Genomic DNA, 22828 nt, shown 5'->3' on the forward strand with positions numbered 1-22828 from the left:
GAGTGGAGAGAAAAGGGGTGACTGGGAATGGTTTCTCACGCTGCTCCCAGTTTAAGCCGGGTTTTCTTATCGTGTTTATCGGAGGAAATAAAATGAAGCTTGTAGCCCGGCTATAACGTAAACAGGCTAATCGGCAGGGGAAAAAAACAAGGCGCCTGAGTGTAAAACACGGGTCACTTTGGAGCCAAGGAAAGAGGCGCCTGCCAGGGCAACGTGGCCGTTCTTCCCAGCCATCCTCACCTTTCGGGCAGGCACCCTTCGGGCCCGGGAGGGTCCCCACCTCCCCCCATGGGCTTACATGAGGACCGGCAAACACCCCCAGCGAGTAAAGCCCGTCACTTGAAAAAACCCCTCACGGTATTTCTCGCTTTATATCCACCTGTACACGTGTTTGAAATACCCTCGTGTTTAACTGGAGAAAGGGCATCCAAAAGACTGAAAGGAAACGTGGGGTTTAAAGCTCGGTGCTTCTGAGCACAGAAATTTGTAGTGGCAGCGCCCAAGTTGGGGAGAAGCGGCGTGGGCATCGACTCCTGAGGCTTCCACTGCTCTTGTCTACCAATTGCAGATAAAAACCACGGCAAAAATGTTTTACGTTTCAAGCTAGCATCGGAAGACGAGCCGGGTAGAAAACAAATCACTGCCCTCACTTGCAAAAGCTTATTTTCTATTAAATATTGCACTCACTAAAATACACCTAAAAGTAAAAAGGAAAAAAAGTCACTTTAGCCTGGCAGCGTGACCGATATTATTTAACGATATTATTTAGAGACAACTGACAAGAAAGAAATATCACCTTTAATCATACAATTTAATAAAGAAACGGTTTCTCAGGAAAGTGATTGCTTTCCAATCAAATCCCTGCCGCGCTATACCACAAAAACACGCACAATAAAGTCACAATTAGTTCACCCACGCCGGCAGAGCGGATCGCTACAGCCAGCGTTTTACCGTACTCACAGCGCCGCAAATTCTTCATCTCCCCTTCACTTCTCCTGGAAAGACCGAAAGAAAAGCCGTGCCTACCCCAGGAGCGACAGCACCGCGCATCAGCAGGTTTGGGCTCGGTTTCTGTCGGGAGGGCTCATGCTTGCCGGCTGCCGAGAGCCCGGCTCTGCTCTAGTCCAGCCCTTTGCCGCAGATGACTTTCTGTACAAACTGATGATGACAGATATCCAGCTGATAACCTCTGGTGAACGAAGTTATTTTAATTTCCAGTCACTTTCCTGCTAAGTACCATATCAGTTTGTACACAGCTGAGATAAGAGGGTTGAGGAGCGGGGGGGTAAATAAGAAAGAAACAGAGGAAAAATGCCTACCGCCAGCTGTTGAGATGGACACATCCCACAGCTTGCTTTGGCTTAACCTGATGTTTGGGGCAACTCAAGGAGGAGCCACATTTTTTTCATCTCGGATAGCTCAGATTTTGACGAGCAAAAACTAAAGAGGTTTGATGGAGGGCTACACTCCCCTGGCTGCTTAGGGCGAAAGCCAGGCACACATCTCCCCTGGGGCCGCTGCCAGGGGACATTCGCTGACATTCCTGGAGGCGCGGAGACGAAAAAAAAACCTTACAGAAATTATGAATATTCACCATAAAAAAGATTTTATCCAGGAAGAAGGGAAGAATGTGTATTATTTCTGGGTTAAAATAAATTAAAAAAAAAAAGAAGAAGAAGAAGAAGAAGAAAAAGACTGGGGTATCTGGCAGAGCCAGCCCTCTCTGCTCGTTCCTGCTCCCCGAGCCGGGGTCTGTCACCCCTAAGCTGTGGGCGCCCCGAGGTGCCCCCCCGCCCCCGCCCCCGGGGCTGCGGCGGCCCGGCTGGCCCCGGGACTGGCACCCCTGCTGAGCCCCGTGTTTGTTTAGGGCTGGCCGAGCCCAATCAGGGCCGGCTGCCTGCAGTTTTCCGGCAGGGCTGCGAGAGGCGCCTCCTCTCTCCTTTTTATACATGGGCCGCCGGCCGCCGCCGCCGGAGTCGCCGCCGCCGCTCGCCCCCGCCGCACTGGATTTACCGCCCGCCGCGGCCCCGCGCCCCGGCCCCATGCGGGGCACCGGCATCAGGTTTGGCCCCTCTTTCTCCTTGCCTCGCCGCGGTTTCGCTTGCTCTTTCTCGGTCTTCGGCCGCTGCCTCTCTGCCCTCGGGCGCTCCGAGGGGAGCGCGGCGCGGCGGCGGCTGCCCCTGGCTGGGGGAGCCTGAGGGAGGCTGTGTGGGCAAACATCCCATGCTGCTGCCTGGATCTCTTATCTGCCGGAGCCTTATCTCCCAGTTATCTCGCAGGAGGGAGAGACGTATTTGGTGCCTATCTGCGAGGAGGCTCTGTGTGTGTGTGTCCTGTATTCTTGTGCCTGTGGTTATCTGGAGTGCCCCGAGGTGGGCTGAGAACGGAGAGCCTCGCCTTCTCTTGCTGTCACTTCACTGTGTCCCCTTTCGCTTTTTACCCCTTCTCCTCGGAGCTGGGCACCGGGGTCTCTGTGTCTGTCTATTTAGCCTTCCTCATGCTGGCAGCTCCGAATTGACACCGCTCGGCTCGGAACGGTTTGTCAGCGCTGCAAGGTGTGCTGGGGCTTGGGGCAGGACCCCAGCCAGGGCTGTCCGCTGGATCCGACCCCTACGGCAGGCACATCTCGCCCGGCCTCGGTCCGTGTCCCGCTGCCGCGCACACTTCGGACCGGCCCGTGCGCATCCCCCGTCTCTCAGGGGCCGTTCCCTCATCCTCCTCCCTTTCCGTGACCTTGGGCTGGAAATAGGCAAACAAGCGAGGCGATGCGCGGAAAAGCTAACATCGCTCTCCGGCGAAGTAACCTTAAAGGGATCGCCTTACTAATTGTTTTCTCGGTGGAACCGAGTCAAATGACTCATTCATTGAAATAATCATAACAACGACAGCAGCCAAGGAAGGGCAGAGACGGGAAAAATGCCCCCTCACCCCCCTCTGTCCCCACGCCCTGACGCCCACCTTTGCCCCGGCGTGCTTCATGTTCAAATCCGCAGCCCGGGATGCGAAGGGAGAGGGGCGCAGCCCTCCCGCGGCGCGGAAAGCGGGGCCGGAGCCGCAGCCCTGGCCCCGCGGGACTGGCGTCTCCCAGCTCGTCTTGACCTGGGTTGCCTGATCCCGTACCGCCGAGGCGACATGACTGATTAAGCGCTCGGGGGGGCCAGATAAGCCCTGATGAATCTCATTACGGGAGGGAGACGGGCTGTCCTGTTTGCAAACTTTGTTACTATTATTTCTCTCTCCCCCTCTTCCCTTCTCTTTTGTGTCCTCCCTCCCCGCCCTGCCCTGCGGATCCCCCTATCCACTCCTCCTCCTCCTCCCCTTCTCGCCCTTCCCCATCCACACCCAGCGGCTAGAAGGGGACCTGGATGGCCGTGGCTGAAGGCGGCTGGTGCGCGGTGAAGCGGTGTGCTGCGGACGCCGGCGGTTCCTCCTGTCCCTTCGCGACCAGGGAGCCGCGCCCGTCTCCTCCTTCGCCCTCCTCCTCCTCCGGCTCCCAGGGTGAGCGCGGATCCTCCAAGACTCCTCGGCCGGAGACCGACGGCAGCCACCGGCCGGCCGCGCCGCCGCCCCCCGCCGCCGAGGGCAGGTCGCTGCTCGCCCCCTACGTGCACTTCGGGACCCCCCACCCCTCCGGCCGTCCCAGCTGGGAGGACATCCTGCTCTTCGCGGACTTAGACCAAACCAACAAGCTGATCTGGTCCAGCCGCGGCCCCAAGCTGAGCGCTCTCGGCGCCGAACAGCCCGAGGAGATGTACCAGACCCTCGCCATCTCGGCCGCCCAGGGCCCCACGCCTTACGACGGATCTCCGGGCGGCTTCATGCACTCCACGCCCAGCTCGCCCGTCTACGTGCCCACGACCCGCGTGGGCTCCATGCTGCCCACGCTGCCGTACCTGCAGGGCAGCGGGGCGGCCCAGCCCAGCCACCCGGGCGGCGGCCACGCCGTCTGGTCCCAGCCGGCCGCGGAGAGCCCCTCGTACAGCAGCGGCGGCGGCTCCCACCCCTCGGGCCGCTTTCCCTATTCCCCAAGCCCGCCGGTGGCCAACGGGGCCTCCCGGGAGCCCGGCGCCTACAGCAACAGCCTGGGCGCCAGGGACCAGTACAGCCCCCTGGCCCGGCCGCTCAATGGCTCCTACCCGGGGCCTTACACGTCCTACGTGGGGCCGCAGCTCGCCCCTGCCTGGCCCACGGCGCCCTTCGAGAACTCCATGCTGCACTGCCTCCAGGGCCGGGCCGCCCCCATCCCCGTCCGGGCACCCAGCGCAGGTAGGAGCCGCGGGCAGGGCAGGGCAGGGCGGGCAGGGCAGGGCAGGGAGGGTCCCGCATGCCGGGGCTGCCCGCTGGAGGGGCGGCGGGGCTGCGGGGCAGCGGCGGCAGGGCAGCCCCGGCGCGGGGCGGCCCCGCTGTCGGTATCAGGACGGCGGTCCCGGGACTGTGGCTCTTCCCGTTTGTGTTGAGTTAGGGGAAAAATACACCGCCAAGAAGCGGCGTTGTTTGGAGTATGACAATCGGGGTTGCCAACCCAAAGAACCCAAAACGAATTGCCCGGTGTAAACTTAATTTTTAATTTTTCCAAACCAGTACATTCCTCCTTCTCCTAAATGCGGTCATCTGGACAAGAAACGGTGACAAAATCACTGCAAATTAACCCTTCTTGTATCGCAGAGGAAAATTGCAAGGGCTCGCTTAACCAATTTTGGATTATTTAATCTATAAAACACTTCGGTGCTTCATTTAAAAAGAAAAGCAGCGAAAACAAAACCTCGTATACGAATGAGTAAACCTAATTTGTAAACTGTTGCTAAAATACAGCACCTCCTGATGGGGTTTTGCTTTCATTTCCGAGGTGACCCATCCTTATTTTTAGTTTAGTTAAGGAGATTCTTGGTGTCATTAAATCAGTTGCAGAAGTGGAGTTTGAGCTGCGATGGTTTAGTCAGAGGTAGAAAGATTAACGATTACTGCAATCTCTTCAGCTTTAGAATAAACCTATGTATATATAAATAGAGGTTTATAGAGAGGTGTGTGTGGCTATGTATATGTATTGATATATACATGCTGTGCATATATTTATTATGTATATATACATATTTATGTAAATATGTGTATGCACACAGATTTGATCGTCATTCACTTTAAGCATAAACTACCCACCAGGTGCATATATTTTATAGACACCGTGATTTTCTTTTTCAGTGCAGTGTTGCAGAAAATTACCTCATGGATTTTTGTCTTTCTGTAGGGCTGTACACACAATGCTCCTCCCGTCTGTCGATGATACCCTTAGATTTAAGTATTTTAATTCTCCCACTTGGTGTTTAATTTCTTGACAAAGAAAATCAGTTGTAGCAGTTATAGGAGAAGCCACATCTCAGGGTAACAAAAAAGTTGAGTTTGAAACTCAACTTTCAAAAGTTACAGTGTAAAACTAGGTGATGGAGAGGAAAGAAATTAGTTGGGTTTTTTGTTGTTTTTTATTTTTTCCTGTTTTTTTTTTTTTTTTTAATTTTTGTAATTTTGTTGGGAGAGATGTGTGATTGGGAAATCTCACGGCAGGGAGAGAAGAGGGGTGAGCAAGAAGGAGCAGAAAAACGAAGGAGCCGGCCGCTGGAGGAGGTTGGGGCAGGAGTGTCAAGGCAGCCGAGGAGCACAGCAGCTTCCCCTGCTCCAGCGGGTCTCTCCTTCCTTGTGCTTCCCTCCCGGCAGTGCTGGGGGCCGGAGGGGTCGGGATTAGCCTTTTAATGAGAGAAAGAACGGGGTGCCAGGGCAGCCGCAATGCGCTGTAACGCGCGGCGAAGTAGCCCAGAGGTCCTGGGCCAGGCGAATTTTCTGCTCCTGTGAGGCAAAACGCGGCAGCAAAGCCGAAGCTACACATTATCCCGTGTCAAAAGTGTGGGAAAATTGTAGCTGAAATGCATTTTTTTTGCGGCTAAATATTAGATAGTTTGATAAAGCTTTCTTGATGGTACTCGTAGAGATGCTTAAACAGTATCTAAAATTAAAACTTTATTTTGTTTTCTTTGGATAAAAGTGTAGTACTCACTCTCTAAAGGAAAAAATATTTTAAAATGCCCGAGAAATATTGTCACGGCAGAATTTCCTTCTGCAGGCAGGAAGGCAATGCTATAAAATAAATAGCTGAGACAAAATACTGTTTAAGTTCCAGCGTCCTTGACGTCCTAAACATTTTTCTGGTTACGGTCTTCAATGGTGCTTTTCGTGCAAAGATTAATAAATCTTAGCGATGTGCTAAGATCTAGGAGCTGACAACGTAAGTTGAACTGTGCTCTCCGGACTGTGCCGTGTGCCCGTTCCTCTTTAGCGCCTAATAATTCGCAAACGAAGGGAGGAGAGAAACGTATTTGGGTGGGTGCGGGCCAAAGGCCGTCTCTTTCTCAGCTCAAAGCCCGCCGTGTCACCGCAGCCCCGTCTCCAAAGCTGCTCGACCTCTGTGAGCTCTCTTTCGCTGTGCAGTGAAACGTTCGAGAATAACCCAATGATGAATTTAGGCAGGTAGCAGAGGGAGGAAATAAAAAATCAACGACGAAGCTCTGAGTCTGAAACATACATTCCCAGACTCGACTCAAAAACTGCTGTAAAAATCCAAACATCTCCTTTTATTATTTCTGCACAACGTGGCACAGTCTATGTAAGATAAGAATTTATTCCCCTCTCCCCCGAAATATGGAGAGGTAAATCAGAACAAAGATTTGCATGGGTTAAAGTATTAGCTTTTATAAGTGGGTTTTCTCTCTCTCTTTTTTTTTTTTTTTGTTTTTTTTTTTTTTTTTTTTTTTTGTTTTTGTTTGTTTATGTTCCCCCCCCCCCCGTACTTTTATACCTTTTTCTTCCCCGTCTGTGCTCAGTAACTATGAAAGCAGGAGGCACAATACTGCTTATTTTTCCATTTCCTCTGTTTCCTACTAACCAGCACTAATTTGACCAAATAGCCGAGGCGAAGCAGCCGCTGCCCCTCGCTGCCTTGGCACACCAGGGCCCCAAACGCTGCCTCTAAACTTGAAGCTTTACTAGTTGCAAGGCATTTAAAATAAAAGTTAGGGTAGAAAAGTTATCGTCAAGCTTCGACCCTAGGGAATATTGGGAAAAACGACAGCTCCTTATACCCAGCTCTCAGGGTGGCTATTCTGACAGCCACCTCCCTCCCCACTCTGCTCCCCTCTAAAAGCAAGTGCACCTCCCTTTCCGTCTTGTGGGCACCACGGAGGGGGTTTCGCCCCTCGGGCGGACCCCAGCCGAATTTCCCAAGGGTCAGATCCCGACGGGAGTGGACAGCGGGCCGGGGCTGAGCGGTGTCCGGGGCTCACCGACTCTGCTCCGGCTCGGAGAGCAAGAGCTCCGCCGGGGCCGGCAGCAGGTCTGGCACATTTAAATAAATAGAAAAAAAAAAAAAAAAAAAAAAAAAAGGAAAAGTAAAAACCTAGGGATTTTGTAAAAAATATCACCGCGTGCCCGCCGTCACTGCCGGGGAATTGCTTTTCCGGGGGCCGGTTGCCCGCTCGCTCGGAGCCCGGGTTTCGGCGGGGCCGGGGCCGCGCTGCGCGGGGCTACACCGGGCTCGGCGGCCGTGCCCCACCGCCTCTCCCCTCTGCTCCTGTCCCCAGAGCTGCTGGAGGACCTGTCTGAGAGCCGGGAGTGCGTCAACTGCGGCTCCATCCAGACCCCGCTGTGGAGGAGGGACGGCACCGGCAACTACCTGTGCAACGCCTGCGGGCTCTACACCAAAATGAACGGCCTCAGCCGGCCCCTCATCAAGCCCCAAAAGAGAGTGGTGAGTCGGGAGGGAGGGGAGGAGGGGGCGAGAGGAGCTCTGCCTCAAGGAGCCCCAGTCACCTGTAGCCAGGGAGAAATTTGGGGCAAAGATGGGAGATAGCAATCAGTACATTAGCCTGGTGATCCTCTCGGCTGCAAAACTGTAGAGGGGCTCCTGACCAGGTTTGCAGGCCAAATTGGTCGCTGTGAGGGGTGACAGGGCTGGCAGCCTTTTGGGAACAGCTTCAGACCCACTTCCAGGCTCTGAGCTGGCAAAAACTATCTCTATCCTCTTGTGAGCTGCAAATCAGGCATGGGCCAACCTGGCTTTTTGACCTATGAACCCCGTCTGTGAGGGGAATTCAGTGGCTTGGAAGAAATTTGTGGTGGTGATGTTGGACATTTCCAATAGAAAAAAAAAAAAAAAAAGAAATCAAGGTTGGAAAATGTTTGTTCAAAGGGCTCGGAATTTCTCCAGACCTGCTTTGTTTGCTGAGAGCTCGATCCTTGGGAATGTAAGCAAGTTTTGTATATAATTCAAAGAAAACCAATTGTTTAAACAATGATAATAGCCTTTGTTTTGTTTTACTCCTAAGAAATGAGCGGCAATTTTTCTAAAAATATACTCCTAAAACTAGGGGGGGAAATAAATAGTACAAACCAGAACCCCTGTTTATAACTCAGGCTGGCACTGAATAGGCAAGGAGAAAGTTTAACAAGCGGGAACTGCACATTATGTTTAGCAAATCTGGGTGGAGGTCAGCAGACAGAAAGAATATGCTCTTCAGTAATGGCTGTTACCGAGCGAGCCACAATAAATCACACCACTATAATTCGAGCTGATGTTTGGACCCTTGTGTATGGAGACAGTGTATCAAACCCATCAGCCTTTCAAGCCCCTTTCAATCATGCCAGCTGCTTTGCTCCATGCCTGTTTTCCTTGAGCTAAAGCACCTACTGTTCTTTATTTCACAACCGTTTGAATTTAGTGCTCTTATGGGAGCGAGGGGAAACAAGACCCAAACACTCGATGATCGGAACAGGCAGTAAACACTTGGGAACCAGCCCATCTCTGCTTAAAGACCTTTCTTTAATCCAAAGAGTTAATTTAAGCCAGAGGTTTACTGCTGCTAGGTATCTGTTTTTTCTAGCTGATTCTCCAGTAAATTTCATGACACAAGGTGTTATCTCATTAGTGGGGACAGTTGCAGTGGAGGGGCCAGATCTGCTGATCCTTTCAAGCGTCAAAGCCTGATTTGCTGTGGCACCCTGGCCCAAGGCAGATTTCAAGTAGCTGACACCCTGTTCCAGCATTTCTGTGTATTTTTTTTTTTTTTTTTTTTTTTTTTTTTGAGGGAGGGGTGGGGGTGAGAAGACTAAAGCAGAGTCGAACTACAGCCCGATTTCAGTCTGACACCTCAGCGGAATAACTCTGAAATAACTCTGTGTAACAATCCCTACTGAGTACCCTGGCCATAACTATAAATCAACCATGACTCTGTGTTCATACAGTTGGAAATATGTAGGTGAGAAGGGAAAATGTTTTGAAAACGCTAAACATGTTTAGATTGCCCCAAAGTTTCTGATAAAATTCCTGCATCAGAAAAGTTGTTTTAGCTTCAAAACATGCCAAAACTCCATGTCTGTTTAGATATGGGAATGAGCAAAAGCTATTGAAATAAAATGTATGAAGGTTCAGACCAGGCTGCATAGGAAAGAGAAAGATTTAACAGAGTAAAACAGCTGACAGCATTTCACTTGCAGAGAAAGAAAATGAAGCATGTGTGTTACAACCAGGTTTCTTTTACTCAATATGATCACGTAAAACACGTATTGAGTTGAGGACACAATTTGAGCGCTGTATGCATATTTAATAACTAGGTCAAAAATACTGTTTTCGTGATATTTGGATTTTTAACATTAAAAATTGTATTTGTGTACTTCAGCCTATATAACACTTGGCTGGGTGGTTAGCTTTTTTTTCCTGTCCAGTTAATAATGGATTACTGATTCAAGATTACAAAATTTGTATTTAATTTGGAGCTCTTTCTGAGCTGTGGTGTAAAATGAGGGCTTACTGCTAAAGACACTCAAACAGACAATATTCAAGAAACTCAGTTATTACTCTGGAATATTCTTCATTCTCAAAACATTTTTATCGGTTTCCCCAGTGGCAGGCAGCCCTGTGGTATCAAAGGTGACCCAGTTATGTCTAACAACCCAGCAATAAATGATTCAAGAGGAAGGGCATTGTACCCTTAAGTTAGTAATTTCAGTTACGGGCACTTTATGGTCAGAATAAGATTAATGCAATCCTCTAAAACTGACTTCGTGTAAACTTGTTCAGCTGCCAGACACAGAGCTAGGCACAGATTTTTTTTTTTGTATATTTTTGACAATGCGATACTTTGAAAAAGACTAGATTTATGATGTAGCTGGAATTCTTTGCTTGTGATGAACGTAAAAGAGATCAGTTGTTACAGGGACTTTTATAACCCATTCACCTTCATTTCACATGTTTATGAGTACTGCCTTCACTTATGATATACAGCCTGCAGCCATAAAGCTCTGGGTTATATGGTTATTTCTGATACAGAGTTGCTTCATCTTGGCTCCAAACTCCACGGAAGAGCGTCATAAATGGCTTGTTTGCAGTGGGAACCTTGTTGTCACCCACCAGCTTTTCTGATGGCCGAGGGAGGCTCTGCTCTGTAAAACACACTCCCAAGGCATGTTGTTTTTTGTATGATGGTAAAATGGGTGATGATAAAAAGACCTTTTTATGAAAGTAATGCTGTTGTATGTGTTACCCTTGGGATGCCCAGGAAAGTTTTCCCCAGGTGTGGTGCCACCAAGGGCAGATGATTAAAGTGGCTGATTTTTCTGATAAGTCAGGACTATCAGTGGCAGGATCAGAGCTGCCTCTTCACCCACCATACAGGGGAGAGGGCACTGAATTGGCTGGAGAGGCAGCACGGGAGTGATATGCTTTCTGTTCAGCTCGATGGAGCTGTAGTGGAGATATATCCTAGCTATCCTGCTGGAAAAAGACACAGTGCCTTGTGGTCTGAACAGACTTCTGGTCACCAGCTCCCACATGAGAATTTTGTCTCTGCTGTGACTGCCCAGGGTTGAAAGGCATTCAGTACCTCTTCACACTGTCTTTCTACTCTCTGATATGAGGGATAATTCTGTTCTAATTCTGGGCTGTTGCTGACAGATAGTATAAAAAAACGCTCCTACCATCCCCGCCATGTGTTAAAGGACTTTTTATGAACCATAAAGACGTAAATCATTCTCTGCTGCCCACCTGCTTATACCCGTGTTTGCCTGTGTTTGCCTCCAGCCTTCGTCGCGGCGGATGGGCTTGTCCTGTGCCAACTGCCACACCACGACCACCACCCTGTGGCGCAGGAACGCCGAGGGCGAGCCCGTCTGCAATGCCTGCGGCCTCTACATGAAGCTCCATGGGGTAAGTGGCTGCTTCTCCAAGGGAGATCCCCTGCCAGCTCTTTGATGCTGCTCTGGGGAAGGGGTGGTCCTCAAAGAAACGACCAGCGAAATTCATAGAGGAACAGAAGAATGTGTGACATTAGAACGTGATTGTACCACTTCACGTTATGCTTTCGACTAGTGATGTGTTGGCCATTGTAGCTCTCTCAATAGATTTATATAAAGAACTCACTTCTGGATGAGCAGAGTGGTGTTTTTGCCACTGCTACTTGATTTAAATCACCCTTTTTGTAGGGAAAAAATCCCTAGACCTTTAATGAGACAGTTTTTCATGGAAAACATAGCTATGCCAGCAAAAGGGTGTAATTCAAGCCAGAAAATCTTTAAAGGCAATTTCAACCTTTGTTGGGTAATGATAGAGTAAAAAAAAATCTCTGTCCTGAATGTGACAGAGCATGTTTTGGGTGAGACCCCTGTGGATTGTGTTATAGTCAAGCATAAGTGTTTGAAGAGCAAGGGCATTGAGTTGTGGTCTAGCCTTCAATAAAATGTAAATTATGTCACAGGTTTAAATATTATAATGATAGAGAACACATGAATTGTTTTTCCTCAAACTGGTGTTAAAATATATTTTAAGCCAGTATTTTTGTAGTGTGATTATCATTGTGATGAACACAAAGATGACTTCTGAGCACATTTAAATATAAATTTATTCCTATAAATATAAATTTAGATACCACAAAGCTGTATTATGGGCGGATCTGCTTATAGAAACAAATACTAAGTCAATTCTCCTAAGATGCTTCCTCATGATGACCTGGTTTGTAGAGCTGGTCCACAGGACGAGCATGACTTTTTTTCTCATATACATTCTTTCTTTTTTGAATTAGGCACTGGAGATAATCCTTAACTGACCGGAATAATAAATCAAGGATCAGATATACCCCATCCAATTTAATTTCTTATGGCTTACTGCCAAAGATACTGGTTATCCCTAATTCTGTGCTGTTTTCCTGTGGATTGATTGAAGGGTTGAAAAAACAATGAAGTTTGCAGAGAGAAAAAATAGTTTTCCCTACTTTCTTAATTCAGCTATGACTCCCCTTGAATTAAACTATTGTTTTGCCCAAATAAAATGCAAATAGTTTTTAGAATTAGTACTGTGACATAGAGAAAATTGACTTGCTATGCAGACATTTGCAACATCACATCTGGTCTTGTAGTGTATTTTGATTTTTGATTTGAGTACGTATGCAACTCTGTGATTGGTATGGATATTTAATTTTTTCAGGTTCCTCGGCCTCTTGCTATGAAAAAAGAAGGAATTCAGACGAGGAAGCGAAAACCTAAGAATATAAATAAATCAAAGGCATGCTCTGGTAAATATAAAATATAAGAAAGTGTAGCTGCAACAGTTTGTATTTTTTTTGTTTGTTTGTGGTTTTTTGTTTGTTTTTTTCTTCTCTGGCTAGAAAATATTTATTTTTAATACCAATTACCAATTTTCAGGTAACAGTACTACTGCAGTTCCAATGACTCCGACATCTACGTCTTCTACTAACTCAGATGACTGTAGCAAAACAGCTTCTCCCGGCACACAGACTGCAGCCTCCGGGGTAAGTGTCTGTATCTGCAAGCAGGCTGATCACTGGGCAATGTTATCACAGCTTTTATCTTATCTAGCAGAACAATAATCTAAACAAACTTTCCAGTTTTGTTAGTTGATACTAGAACAAGATTTTCGGAGGATATTACATATAGCTGTAAACAGAACGACAAGCTGAAGTACTTTGCAAACCTTCTTGATTAAGATCTATATAATTTTTATGATAGTTAGCCGCAGCTTAACCACAGACATTTTGTTTTTAAATATTCAGGTTCTTTAATTTCAAAGGTTTTCTTTTGGACAGAAGACAATAAAACATGGCAAACTGATCCTGTCAATAAACAATCATACACACACACACACACACACACACACACACACACACACACACACACACACACACACACATATATATATATGCATTATCCCGAAGGGTAAAACCCAGAAAAACATTATGCTGGTGTATGAAGTAAATCATACAGGCTTTTGTTTTAAACTAAATTGTGCAATTAACCCCTGACTCAGCTAAAACCAGGCTGGAACATCCTGCTGATTGCAGTGCATGAGGGTTCAGCCCTCTGACCACAGAGGGTTCTTCAGGGGCCAGATGCTCAGCATCTGGCAGTACCAAGCTCCAGAGGAGCACCCGTGGAGTGCTGATCATCTCCTGCTTTAGCTTTGATCCTTATTTTACATCATGTACTCCAAGCATCTCAAACTTCCTTTCTTCACTCAGCATGTGTGATAAAAATAAGTTGTGAAGCTTAATGTAGATTAATTTCTAACCCCTTGGCTGTACATACCCATATCCACACTCACTTCTCAGCCTTCTGTATCCCTTAATCTAGCACATAATTTCTTTGAGAAATTTTTCTAATGTGGCTTTCTTTAGTCCTTTATTAATGAAAATAAGACATTGTTTGTAATAGCTATTTTTTGGTATGTCTTGGATTTCCTACATTCAAATTCCTTTCAATAGTTTAATTTCTGATGTACAAAGTTTTATTGTACAAGGGGAAGAAAAGCTCATTTTTTAGCAAACGCAATTGTTTGCGGACTGACAGGGCCACCCATTTTCAGAGGCACTGGATTTTGGGTTTGGATCCTGTGAGACTAGGATAGTACTAAAAGGGCTTGTCTTTGACATGACAAAACCCTGTCAAGCCGGTAAAATAAACAGATCACATCAAAAAGAAGAGAAACACTAAAAAGTGAAAAGTGAACCATTGCAGTTTCCAAATTGGGTTTTGGACTTCCCCAAGGACATACTATGCACTGTTTAAGGTTCTCCCTTGATATTTGCAAAGGAAAAAATGTAACCAAATTTTCCTTAAATTTTTCTTGCTTTACCTTAAGCAACACTAGTGATCCTGAGCAATGTGATAAGATTTATGTAATGGGTAGAAATGGAAGCCCAATCCCAGACTAGACTGTGGCAGCAGCCATGAGCTTCTTGGGGAAGGAGAGGCCATATACATGTGACAAGATCTCATTTCCACAATGCTGCTGCCTTTTTGGCTGGCTAAAACCTGACTTCCTTTCTGTGGTATTTCTCCCTAGAAGCGCACGTCAAACATGTTATTAATAATCTTTATGTTATCATTTTAGTACTACCATTTTTAATATGGTTTTGCCAGATGGAGTTGCGTGGGTACCAGCGGGTGGGTGCAGGGCATGGATTGAAGGCTAAAAGACTCCTTGAGAACTGTTAGCAACTAGGAACAACTCCCAGGAGGGACCCTGAGGCTGCTCTTAGTTGCATGATGGCATCCCCAGTGACAGGGATTCAGTTCTCCCTGATTTTTCTATAGTAGATCAGACTGGGAGAGGACACCTGTGCAACAGCTGGGAAAATCTGTCCCCTTATATCCAGCAGGCAGCATGGTAACATCTGCATAGCCTTTTCCCCACCATGATTTGATCAGATGTGCCTTGCAAATAGCCCCTCATGAAAAATTTCAGTCAGTGAACGGAAGTGATGGAGAGGGGCTGTGACATGCACTGGAGAGAGGAAGTTGCAATGGCAGCCAGACTTATGGGCATCCCTCTGACTCCATCCCAAATTAGGTAAAGGGCTACTGATTTCCAACCCCTGTGCCCCAGTCCTAGATGTATGTAAATGAAAAGAGGATTTTCAGGGAGCAGTTGTCAGAATATGTCACTGGCATGGTCACATTCTTCACTCAGGCTCCTGGATTTGCCCAAACCTCTGTAATTCAAAGGGATGAGGACTCAGGAGGCTAGAAGTTTAAAGTAGAATGTGGTGGCTGTTAAGACAGACTCCCGTTGCCCCAGATGTAATTTGGGAACATGATCACTAGCTGCAAGGATGCAAAATAATTTCTAAAGGATCTAAATCCTATGGAAGGGACTGACCACTCTTAAAACTTATTTAAGCTGTTGTGAGTGAAGGGATGTCAGCATTTTAGAGCAAGGCAGCCTGCAATCTGATCACATGCTGCAGCTAGACTTCTGTTTTCCTTGATTATTTTTTATTTTTCCTTTTGAGTTGATCCATTGATAGATCAAATGTTTGTAATTATTTCTAGAATAGGCAATGGCTTTGCATCGGAAGAGAATAATGTTCTCCAGCTCGTGTCAGGAGGGGAAAAAACAAACTGTCAGATGGATGAATCCAGGTTCTGTAATATTTGGTCACTTTAAAAAGACTGATGTTGATTCCCGACAATGTTGATCCCAATGTTGGTGATGCTGCTGAAAAACAGGCACCTGCTTGAACAGTGAACCTGGCTCGTTCCAGTGTATTACAAAATGGGCATGGCAACTTGTTTTTGTTTTGCTCTGGTTTTGCTTCTCTAGCCTTTATTCTGTGAAGAGGGGGAAAATGCCAAATTGACATTAGGCAGAGAAATCTGATGACGTTTTAGAAACTGTTGTGTGAAATTCACAGCAATGTTTTTGCTAAATGAAACAGAGAAGACGAATTCCTCTGCTGGTACAAAAGCAATTTATTATGCCTTTTGTGAGAGGCTGCCAAAAAAGTTTCCAGTTATGTAGAAATCTAATGGAAATGAAATTCAGCAGAATTCATTTGTGTCAGTAACATTCACTTTTTGCCCTACCTTTCTTTATCTCTTCTAAAGTAAAATAAAGAAGGGAGGGCAGAAAAAGAGGAGGGCAGCAATTACTCTTGGCAGTGTCTTTGAGACTATCCATTTCACAAAGGAAATCTTATATGATGCCAATTCTGAGACAAATTAGCAAGAACCTTAAATGTTGATTTTATGTTCTAGCTGAAGTTTAAACATTTAAGAGATACGATTAATGAATTGCTGTGGGGGCAAAGTTGATTTCAAACATCCCAAAGTGTAGAAGTGTTTGGATCGGAGATATTTTGTTGTCCCATTGAAAGAGGCTATTTGCCAAATTCACATCTGGATCTAGGATCTAGGCCTATTTCTGTTTTCCTATGCAGTATAAGTACTGGGTGTCCTGTGTTGCTAATATGGAAAGGGTCCAGCTGCATGATATATGAAGTTGCCTTGCGTCCCCATAAAAAGAAGATTTGAAGGTTTCAGACAGCCTGCATCTGCATCTATACCTGCTCTCCCTTTGATGCTGCTGAAACTGTACAGGAAAAAGCTCCACCAAATAAATTGCTAAATGAAGGGCATCGTCTGCAGTGCAAACCCATCCGTTTCCATGCAGGGGCTCCAAGTGTGATAACCAGAAGGACTTTATTCCCTTATTAGGATAAAGGCAGTATGAAATCTGCTGTAAAATCTGCTTTTTATGGCAGATCATAGAGGCTCCTTGATCCACAACTGGTGTCAGAAAAACTCAGCAGTACCAGGGGAACTCTTCTTTCAGAAGACTCTCTTGCGTCCTTTGCCTCCAGGGTGGAGTTTTCTCAGAAGGACCATTCTCACACCACAGAAAAACTTAGGAGGAAAAACTAGTGCTTACTTCCCTTATAAGTTTACCTTGAGAAGTGTTTCAGGACTGGCTCTTCATTTTTGTAGGGTGGGAAATGAGAGAGCTGACAGAGACAGCCTTGGCATGTGGTGAGCTAGCAGGAAAAATGCAGTTTTAACTGTCTCCAAAATGCTGGGCAAATGGGGCTGGATTGGATGATTGGATGAATGGATTCTCCTGCATTTGCTTTCTCTTTTTTTTTTTTTTTTTTTTTTTTCTATCAGAAAAAGATTCGTGAGCTGGTTAGAGGTGGTGTTGTTTACTCCTATTTAGGCAGTAAATTGGTAGGGCATTCATTCTGGCTACAGGGAAAGCAGCCTCCATAGAGTATATCCCAGAATCTGGATGAACCAGGGATTCAACCTCTTAAAACAATATGCTAACCACCTGGATACAGGGTAGTCGAATCTCCAAGGGTCCTTCAGATTATATGATGATAATATTCCAGTTGTATGTAATAATTTTGTAGGCACTGGGACAGTTCTATGAGAAAGGCTCACCAGCATGGTTGGTAGGACTTTCACCTGGAAAATGGGAACACGATGCCTCAGTCCTGGTATGAGTAAATATTTATCTAAACCAGGTGGAATAAGATCAACAGGAGGCATGAGTAACGTGGCAACCTAAAATACCAAAGAGCATGGCAGACAGGGCAGTATGCTGGGGGATACGATACTCTAGACTCTAGTTTAAATTTTTCTTGGTCTCCTACCTCTTCTGCATCAGTGCTCAGTCCTGGACAAAACGGGAAGCTACTTTCTTCTCCCCACTCAGTTTCATACACTGAGTCTTTTTCTTTTACATTGAGTCATTTTCTTTACTCTGTGTGTATGTATCCAAAAAAAAAAAAAAGGCATTTCATTTTTATATCAAACAGAAGGAAACAATCCAGCTTTTTTGTTTCAGTGGGGAAAAGCAAGGAAAAAGTATTTTTGCTTGTATCCCAAAATTCTATATGCACATGGATGCATACCTTCTGCTTGGTTTTGTTTGATTGCCAAAGCAATAAAGCCAGTTACTCATACAGCCCTTGACAGCAGTGGGTCATCATTTTTCCAAGCCATGCTGGAAGTTGCCTCCCTTAGGAAATTAATGAAGTATTAACCACAGATTTATGTTGCTATAATACAAAGGAGAGATTAGAAGATATGTAAACTTACACGTCTTCAGTATAAACAAAAGGATCAATTGGACTAGCAAGAAATGACAGTTTTGTGTACTAAGAGGGTTGTTACATCAGTAAAAAAAGCTGTCATTTTGCAGTGCCAAGACCTGCTCTTTGGATTCCAGGGAATGACAGTGTTGGGAATATGTGCTCTTTGTGGGGATGGAAGTTATTGCAGGGAGGCTGAGGCTGAAAATTAAGGACTCCACCATTTTGCCACAACACTTAATTTGTGAAAGAATTCTTTGCGAACGTATTTTTACCGACTGTTGATATCATTTAAGTGTTGCGAAAGTAAACTAGGCTGAGGAGGAAGAGAGTCTCAGCTGAGACTCAGCTTATTGCTGGCTTAATGTAATGTCCAAAATTCATGGAGCATTTTGATGTGTTAAGTGGATAGAGCAAAGGTCTATCTGATAGACCAAAGGTCTAGATCAAGGCCCTCTGCCACCCCCTCCAGCTGTCCTTGCCCAGTGCATTTCCCTCTTGGTGGAAGTGTGGGGGAAGGCCAGAGGGGAAAGTATCCATCCCCTCTCCCTGTTCTCTGTGGTGGGCAGATAGTGCAGGAAGGAGTGGATGGAAGAAAGCAGGAGTCTTTCAGCCAGAGCTGCTGGTGCTGTTCCCTGAGTACTGGCAAGTGCAGCCTGAGCAGTCTGGTTTTGATGTGGAGCAGCTTTAGTGGGGGTTAATTTGCCTCTAAGGTCCTGAGGCAGGTTTGGGTGCAATCTAGTTGTCTCTGTGGCTCTGGCAGAGGTTTTGCTCTGTACGTGGTGGGCAGGCCCTCTATAGAAAGGCCACCTCAGATACAGACCACCTGCCTAAGGGCTGACCCATGACCAGCTCCTCCTGGTTTGGGTAAAAAGAAGACTCTTTGCAGATACCACCACAACCTCCCTGTTTGTTTAGGAGGCAGGCACTTCCCAGTGGTCTTCATTAATTTTTTCCTCTGAAAGCTGACCTTCAGTTGATTATCTATTACCTATCATCAGACTTCACCAATAAAAATAAAGGCGTCACCTTTTTATAGAAAGAGCCAGTAGCTGTAAATTAGACCCCATGGACTTCATCAGCACTGTTCAGTTTATTTATTTCATCTGAAAAAATTCCTCTAATAACTAAGTACAACTTCTGTCATCTTTCATCTTGTAAAGCTGGAAAAGTAAGAGCAAAGGTAGGGAGGCTCAGGAACAGAACTGTGATTCTGTCATGACTTTTTCATGAGCTAAAGTTTGTTTTCCATGTCTCACTCTGGGAGCTGCCCAAGCTGCCTAGATTTGTCATGACATTACCGGGGTGGGGTTTCCAGGCCTGGCAGTCCTGCCCAGGTCCTGCCCATCCTGGCTCAACAGAGCCAGAATCTGGCCTTGGACAGGCAGGGATGGGCAGTCTTCAAACAGGACGTGCCTCTGTGTCCTCCCTTCTGGGGTGCCTGAGGGAGGGTGCCTGATAACCCCATATGGAAACTGTGGGTCCCTGCTCCCCACCTTTGTAGGACTGAATCAGGAAAAGGTGAATTACACTTTCCAAGCCTGGAAAAAACAGGTACTGATAAGATATTTGCCTACCAGAACAGCAGTGGCAAATATGGGCAAATGGGAGCTTTCAAAGCAGCTCCTAGTATTTTTAGCTCAGGTTTAGCAAACACTGGTCAACTAAATGAAACCCTTCTTTTGCTGTGGGGAGCCTGAAGCTGTTAAAAATTATGACTATTGTGCTAACAGAAATGTTTGAGGCACTAGAAATAAAAGGAAGGCTTTGAAAAGCTAGGCTGATGCAAGATCAGGACTGCCTGCACACAAAGGTTAGCATGGAACCTGCCTCACTGAATTCTCCATGCACAGTCACAGGGAAAGGGGATAAAAAGATTTGTTATCACTGATTGACAACTGTATGTTCAAGGGAGCGATGAAACTTATTTATTAGGATTAGAGCTGTTTCAGCTGGTTTTGGGGGATACCTTTTTTTTCCTTCATTCTCTGCTTTTCTGGGTAGTGACTAATGGATTAGGGTTAATGACTGGGTGGCAGAACACTGGTGGTCAACAATTTAATAAAAGATTAAGAAAATATTGGAGCCCAGCTTATTTCAGACAAAAATGACTGCTAGCAGTGAGTATCTCTTTCAGAAGGTGAGGTTTCCCCTGGGTTAAGCACAGCAACAAGAGCCCTGCTCCACATAATTTAGAAATTACCTTTGAATTGATGGAGCTTTGCTTTTCCTATGTCAAGACTGCTCGCTTGGCACAGCTCCAGGAGAGCCAAGAGCTCTACTCTTGTAAAATGATTAAATATGCATACTTCGTACTTAAAGAGCAGGCAGGAAGCTTCTGCAGTCACGGTTTAGGATAGCCTTTTTATTTTTTTTTTTTAAGGAATTTCATCCAAAAACTATCCATTAACAAGTAAATTAAGGTTTTAAAGTTGACATATCCAAGAGTTAATTTTGCATGAAGTCAGCTCCTAAACATTTCCTTTATCAGGTGAAAATGTTGCCCCTTCTCTGTCTGGCACTGTGAATTTTTCCTCTTTAGCGGATCTGCTCAGCCTCATGGAAAAAATGATTGTTCCTTTGTCTTTTTAACTCTCCATTTCTCTGTTAAAATAAATGGACTGATTCCAATGCGGTTCAGAGGTTCATCCCCGTGCCTACCAGGGCTTCCCTGCATGTTGTCTTGTGCAGTCAGCAGAACAAAAATACTCCTGCTTCAAAGGCATAGTGTTTCTCCACTGGAGATTAAAAGAGCATCTCCTTTAGTGGTCAGTTCTACAGGAATAAAGTGGTTTTGGCTGGAGTTTTGAAGGGTCAGGAATATTTTAAGCATTTCAAGGGCTGAAGAGCCCAAAGAAAGCCGCTTTCCAGAAGGCGCTCTGTATCTGCTCCTGGAGAATTAGGATGTATTGGGCTTCTCCCATGGGGACAAAAAAACTAGAGCTGCCACCACTCCCAGATCATATTTTTGGCAGCTATGTCTTTTCAGTAGGGGGCAGTGGGACACATGCACACCTTCTTCATCATGAGCTGATTTCCATGTTTTCTACACATCACATGGTTTTGTTTCTACCTCTCCAAACACAGACATCACTCCCATTAGCAGTGCTGGGCGGCTGGGCTCATGCTATGACATTTTTTTTTGTTTCAGAATTTCAAGGCACAGGGGCAAGCAGAGGGCAAATCCTGTTTTTGAACAGAAATTGTGTCATGATGGCTGTGCTTCAGGCCTGCTGTGCTCTCATTCACATCCCAGTGAGTGCAAAGCTCACCTGCTCAATGAATTTCTCTTTGCTCTCCCCTTCCCTGCAGGCGAGCTCGTCGGTGATGTCTGGCCCAGGAGAGAGCACCAGTCCTGAAAGCAGCAACCTTAAGTATTCAGGTCAAGATGGGCTGTACACAGGAGTCAGCCTGAGCTCCACAGCTGAAGTGACAGCATCTGTGAGACAGGATCCCTGGTGTGCCCTGGCTCTGGCGTGACCGGGTGTGAGGGAAGCTGGGTCCTGGCAGCCCCCAGACATCTGCGTGCAGTTTCCTCTGTGGAGCGGTCGCAGCGGCAGTGAGAGTGCTGGCAAAGACCATTCCTCTGAAACAGTTTTTGAGCCTTGGTGGCAGAGGTGTTTTTCTACTTCCGACAGAGGCTTTGCCAAAGCATCCAGTTCCTCATCTATGCAAGAAAAATGTAGGGAAAGCAAATTACCAGCGAGGATAGCTAATGCAGCCTTACACTCTCAAAAATACCCCTTCAAAAACTCCCAAATCCCCCTCCCCCAAAAAAAAAACAAAATAAAAGAAAAAACAAACCAAAAAGAAGAGAGAAACCCACCCCTATTGATAGATTCCAGAAGTTCATCCTCAACTTACCCAGCAGTGCTGCCTTTCTGATTATTAGCTGTTTTCACTCTCTCATTACCTTTTCCCCTAAGAATTTGGGGGAAGTTGTCAGTGTCGGGGAGGAAGTAGCAAAGACTTTAATTACCAGAGATAGTGAGATACTTTTTAATGAGTGTTAGAAGTGCCTACAGCTTGAGTTCTCACAAATTTGATGTCTTCGCCCCGCCAGACCTCTCCTTCCATGCTCTCCATCTTCAGTGTGCCTTGCTCTGCTCTTCAGAGCCCAGCTATGTCCCTGGAAGAAATTACAACGTTTGGTACAAGTCCCACAAGGTCCAGCTGGTTAAGGAGATTTTGGGATTGGTGTTTTCTGGTTTAAAATATTTACTCACTTTTCAAGACTGCGATATAACTTTTAAAGTACACTGTGACTGAGATTTATGAAAGTCCGTATTTCCTGGCTGAACTGTGTAGAGTCAGTCAAAATTTGTAAACAGGGTAGCAATCAGATATTTTTCTTCCATATATACAATAATTTTTTAAAAGAAGTGCAATTTGTGTTGCAGCAATCAGTGTTAAATCATTTGCATAAGATTTAACAACGGTTTTTATATGAATGAATGAATGTAAACATTTTAACTTAATGGTACGTAAATAATTTAAAAGAAAAACTTAACTAGGCATCCTTAGGCTTTTTAGTGCAACAAGAATGCATCCACTTTCTGTATTTCCAGTTGGTAAAGCAAGAGTTTCAAAGAACAAGCCTTCTCTCAGGAAAATTGCCCTAGCCATTTGCTCCGAAGTGTTGTACAAAAATGCAAATGCATCCCCAAGGGTTTTTTTTGCCATTGAATAAGTGTGTGGTGAAAAGAAGCAAATTGCAATGAAATTTTACTACCTAACTGATACATATGTAAATACTACAGAAGATATCTAGGCATCTTGAAAATGTAGGATGCAATCTGTATAGTGTGACTGATGCATAGTTAGGTTGGTTTTCATTGGTTTTTAAGTGGGACGTCATTTGGAAAGTTGTTTCATCAGAGCTTTACAAATAAAAGGGTATCATTTTAGGA

The 22828-nt window shown here is 45.9% G+C and overlaps 1 protein-coding gene across 1 annotated transcript; it reads left to right on the forward strand.

Annotated features, from left to right (window-relative positions):
* The first annotated feature begins 1929 nt into the window (after positions 1-1929).
* GATA6 (GATA binding protein 6) lies at positions 1930-22828 on the forward strand. Its single transcript, XM_021551536.4, has 7 exons — positions 1930-2062; positions 3347-4266; positions 7623-7789; positions 11117-11242; positions 12515-12602; positions 12733-12839; positions 21231-22828. The coding sequence occupies exons 2-7, from the start codon at positions 3366-3368 to the stop codon at positions 21396-21398; spliced, it is 1557 nt and encodes a 518-aa protein (XP_021407211.3). The 5' UTR covers positions 1930-2062; positions 3347-3365; the 3' UTR covers positions 21399-22828.

Source organism: Lonchura striata, chromosome 2 (assembly GCF_050655825.1).
Source record: "Lonchura striata isolate lonStrDom1 chromosome 2, ASM5065582v1, whole genome shotgun sequence".
Taxonomy (NCBI): Eukaryota; Metazoa; Chordata; class Aves; order Passeriformes; family Estrildidae; genus Lonchura; species Lonchura striata.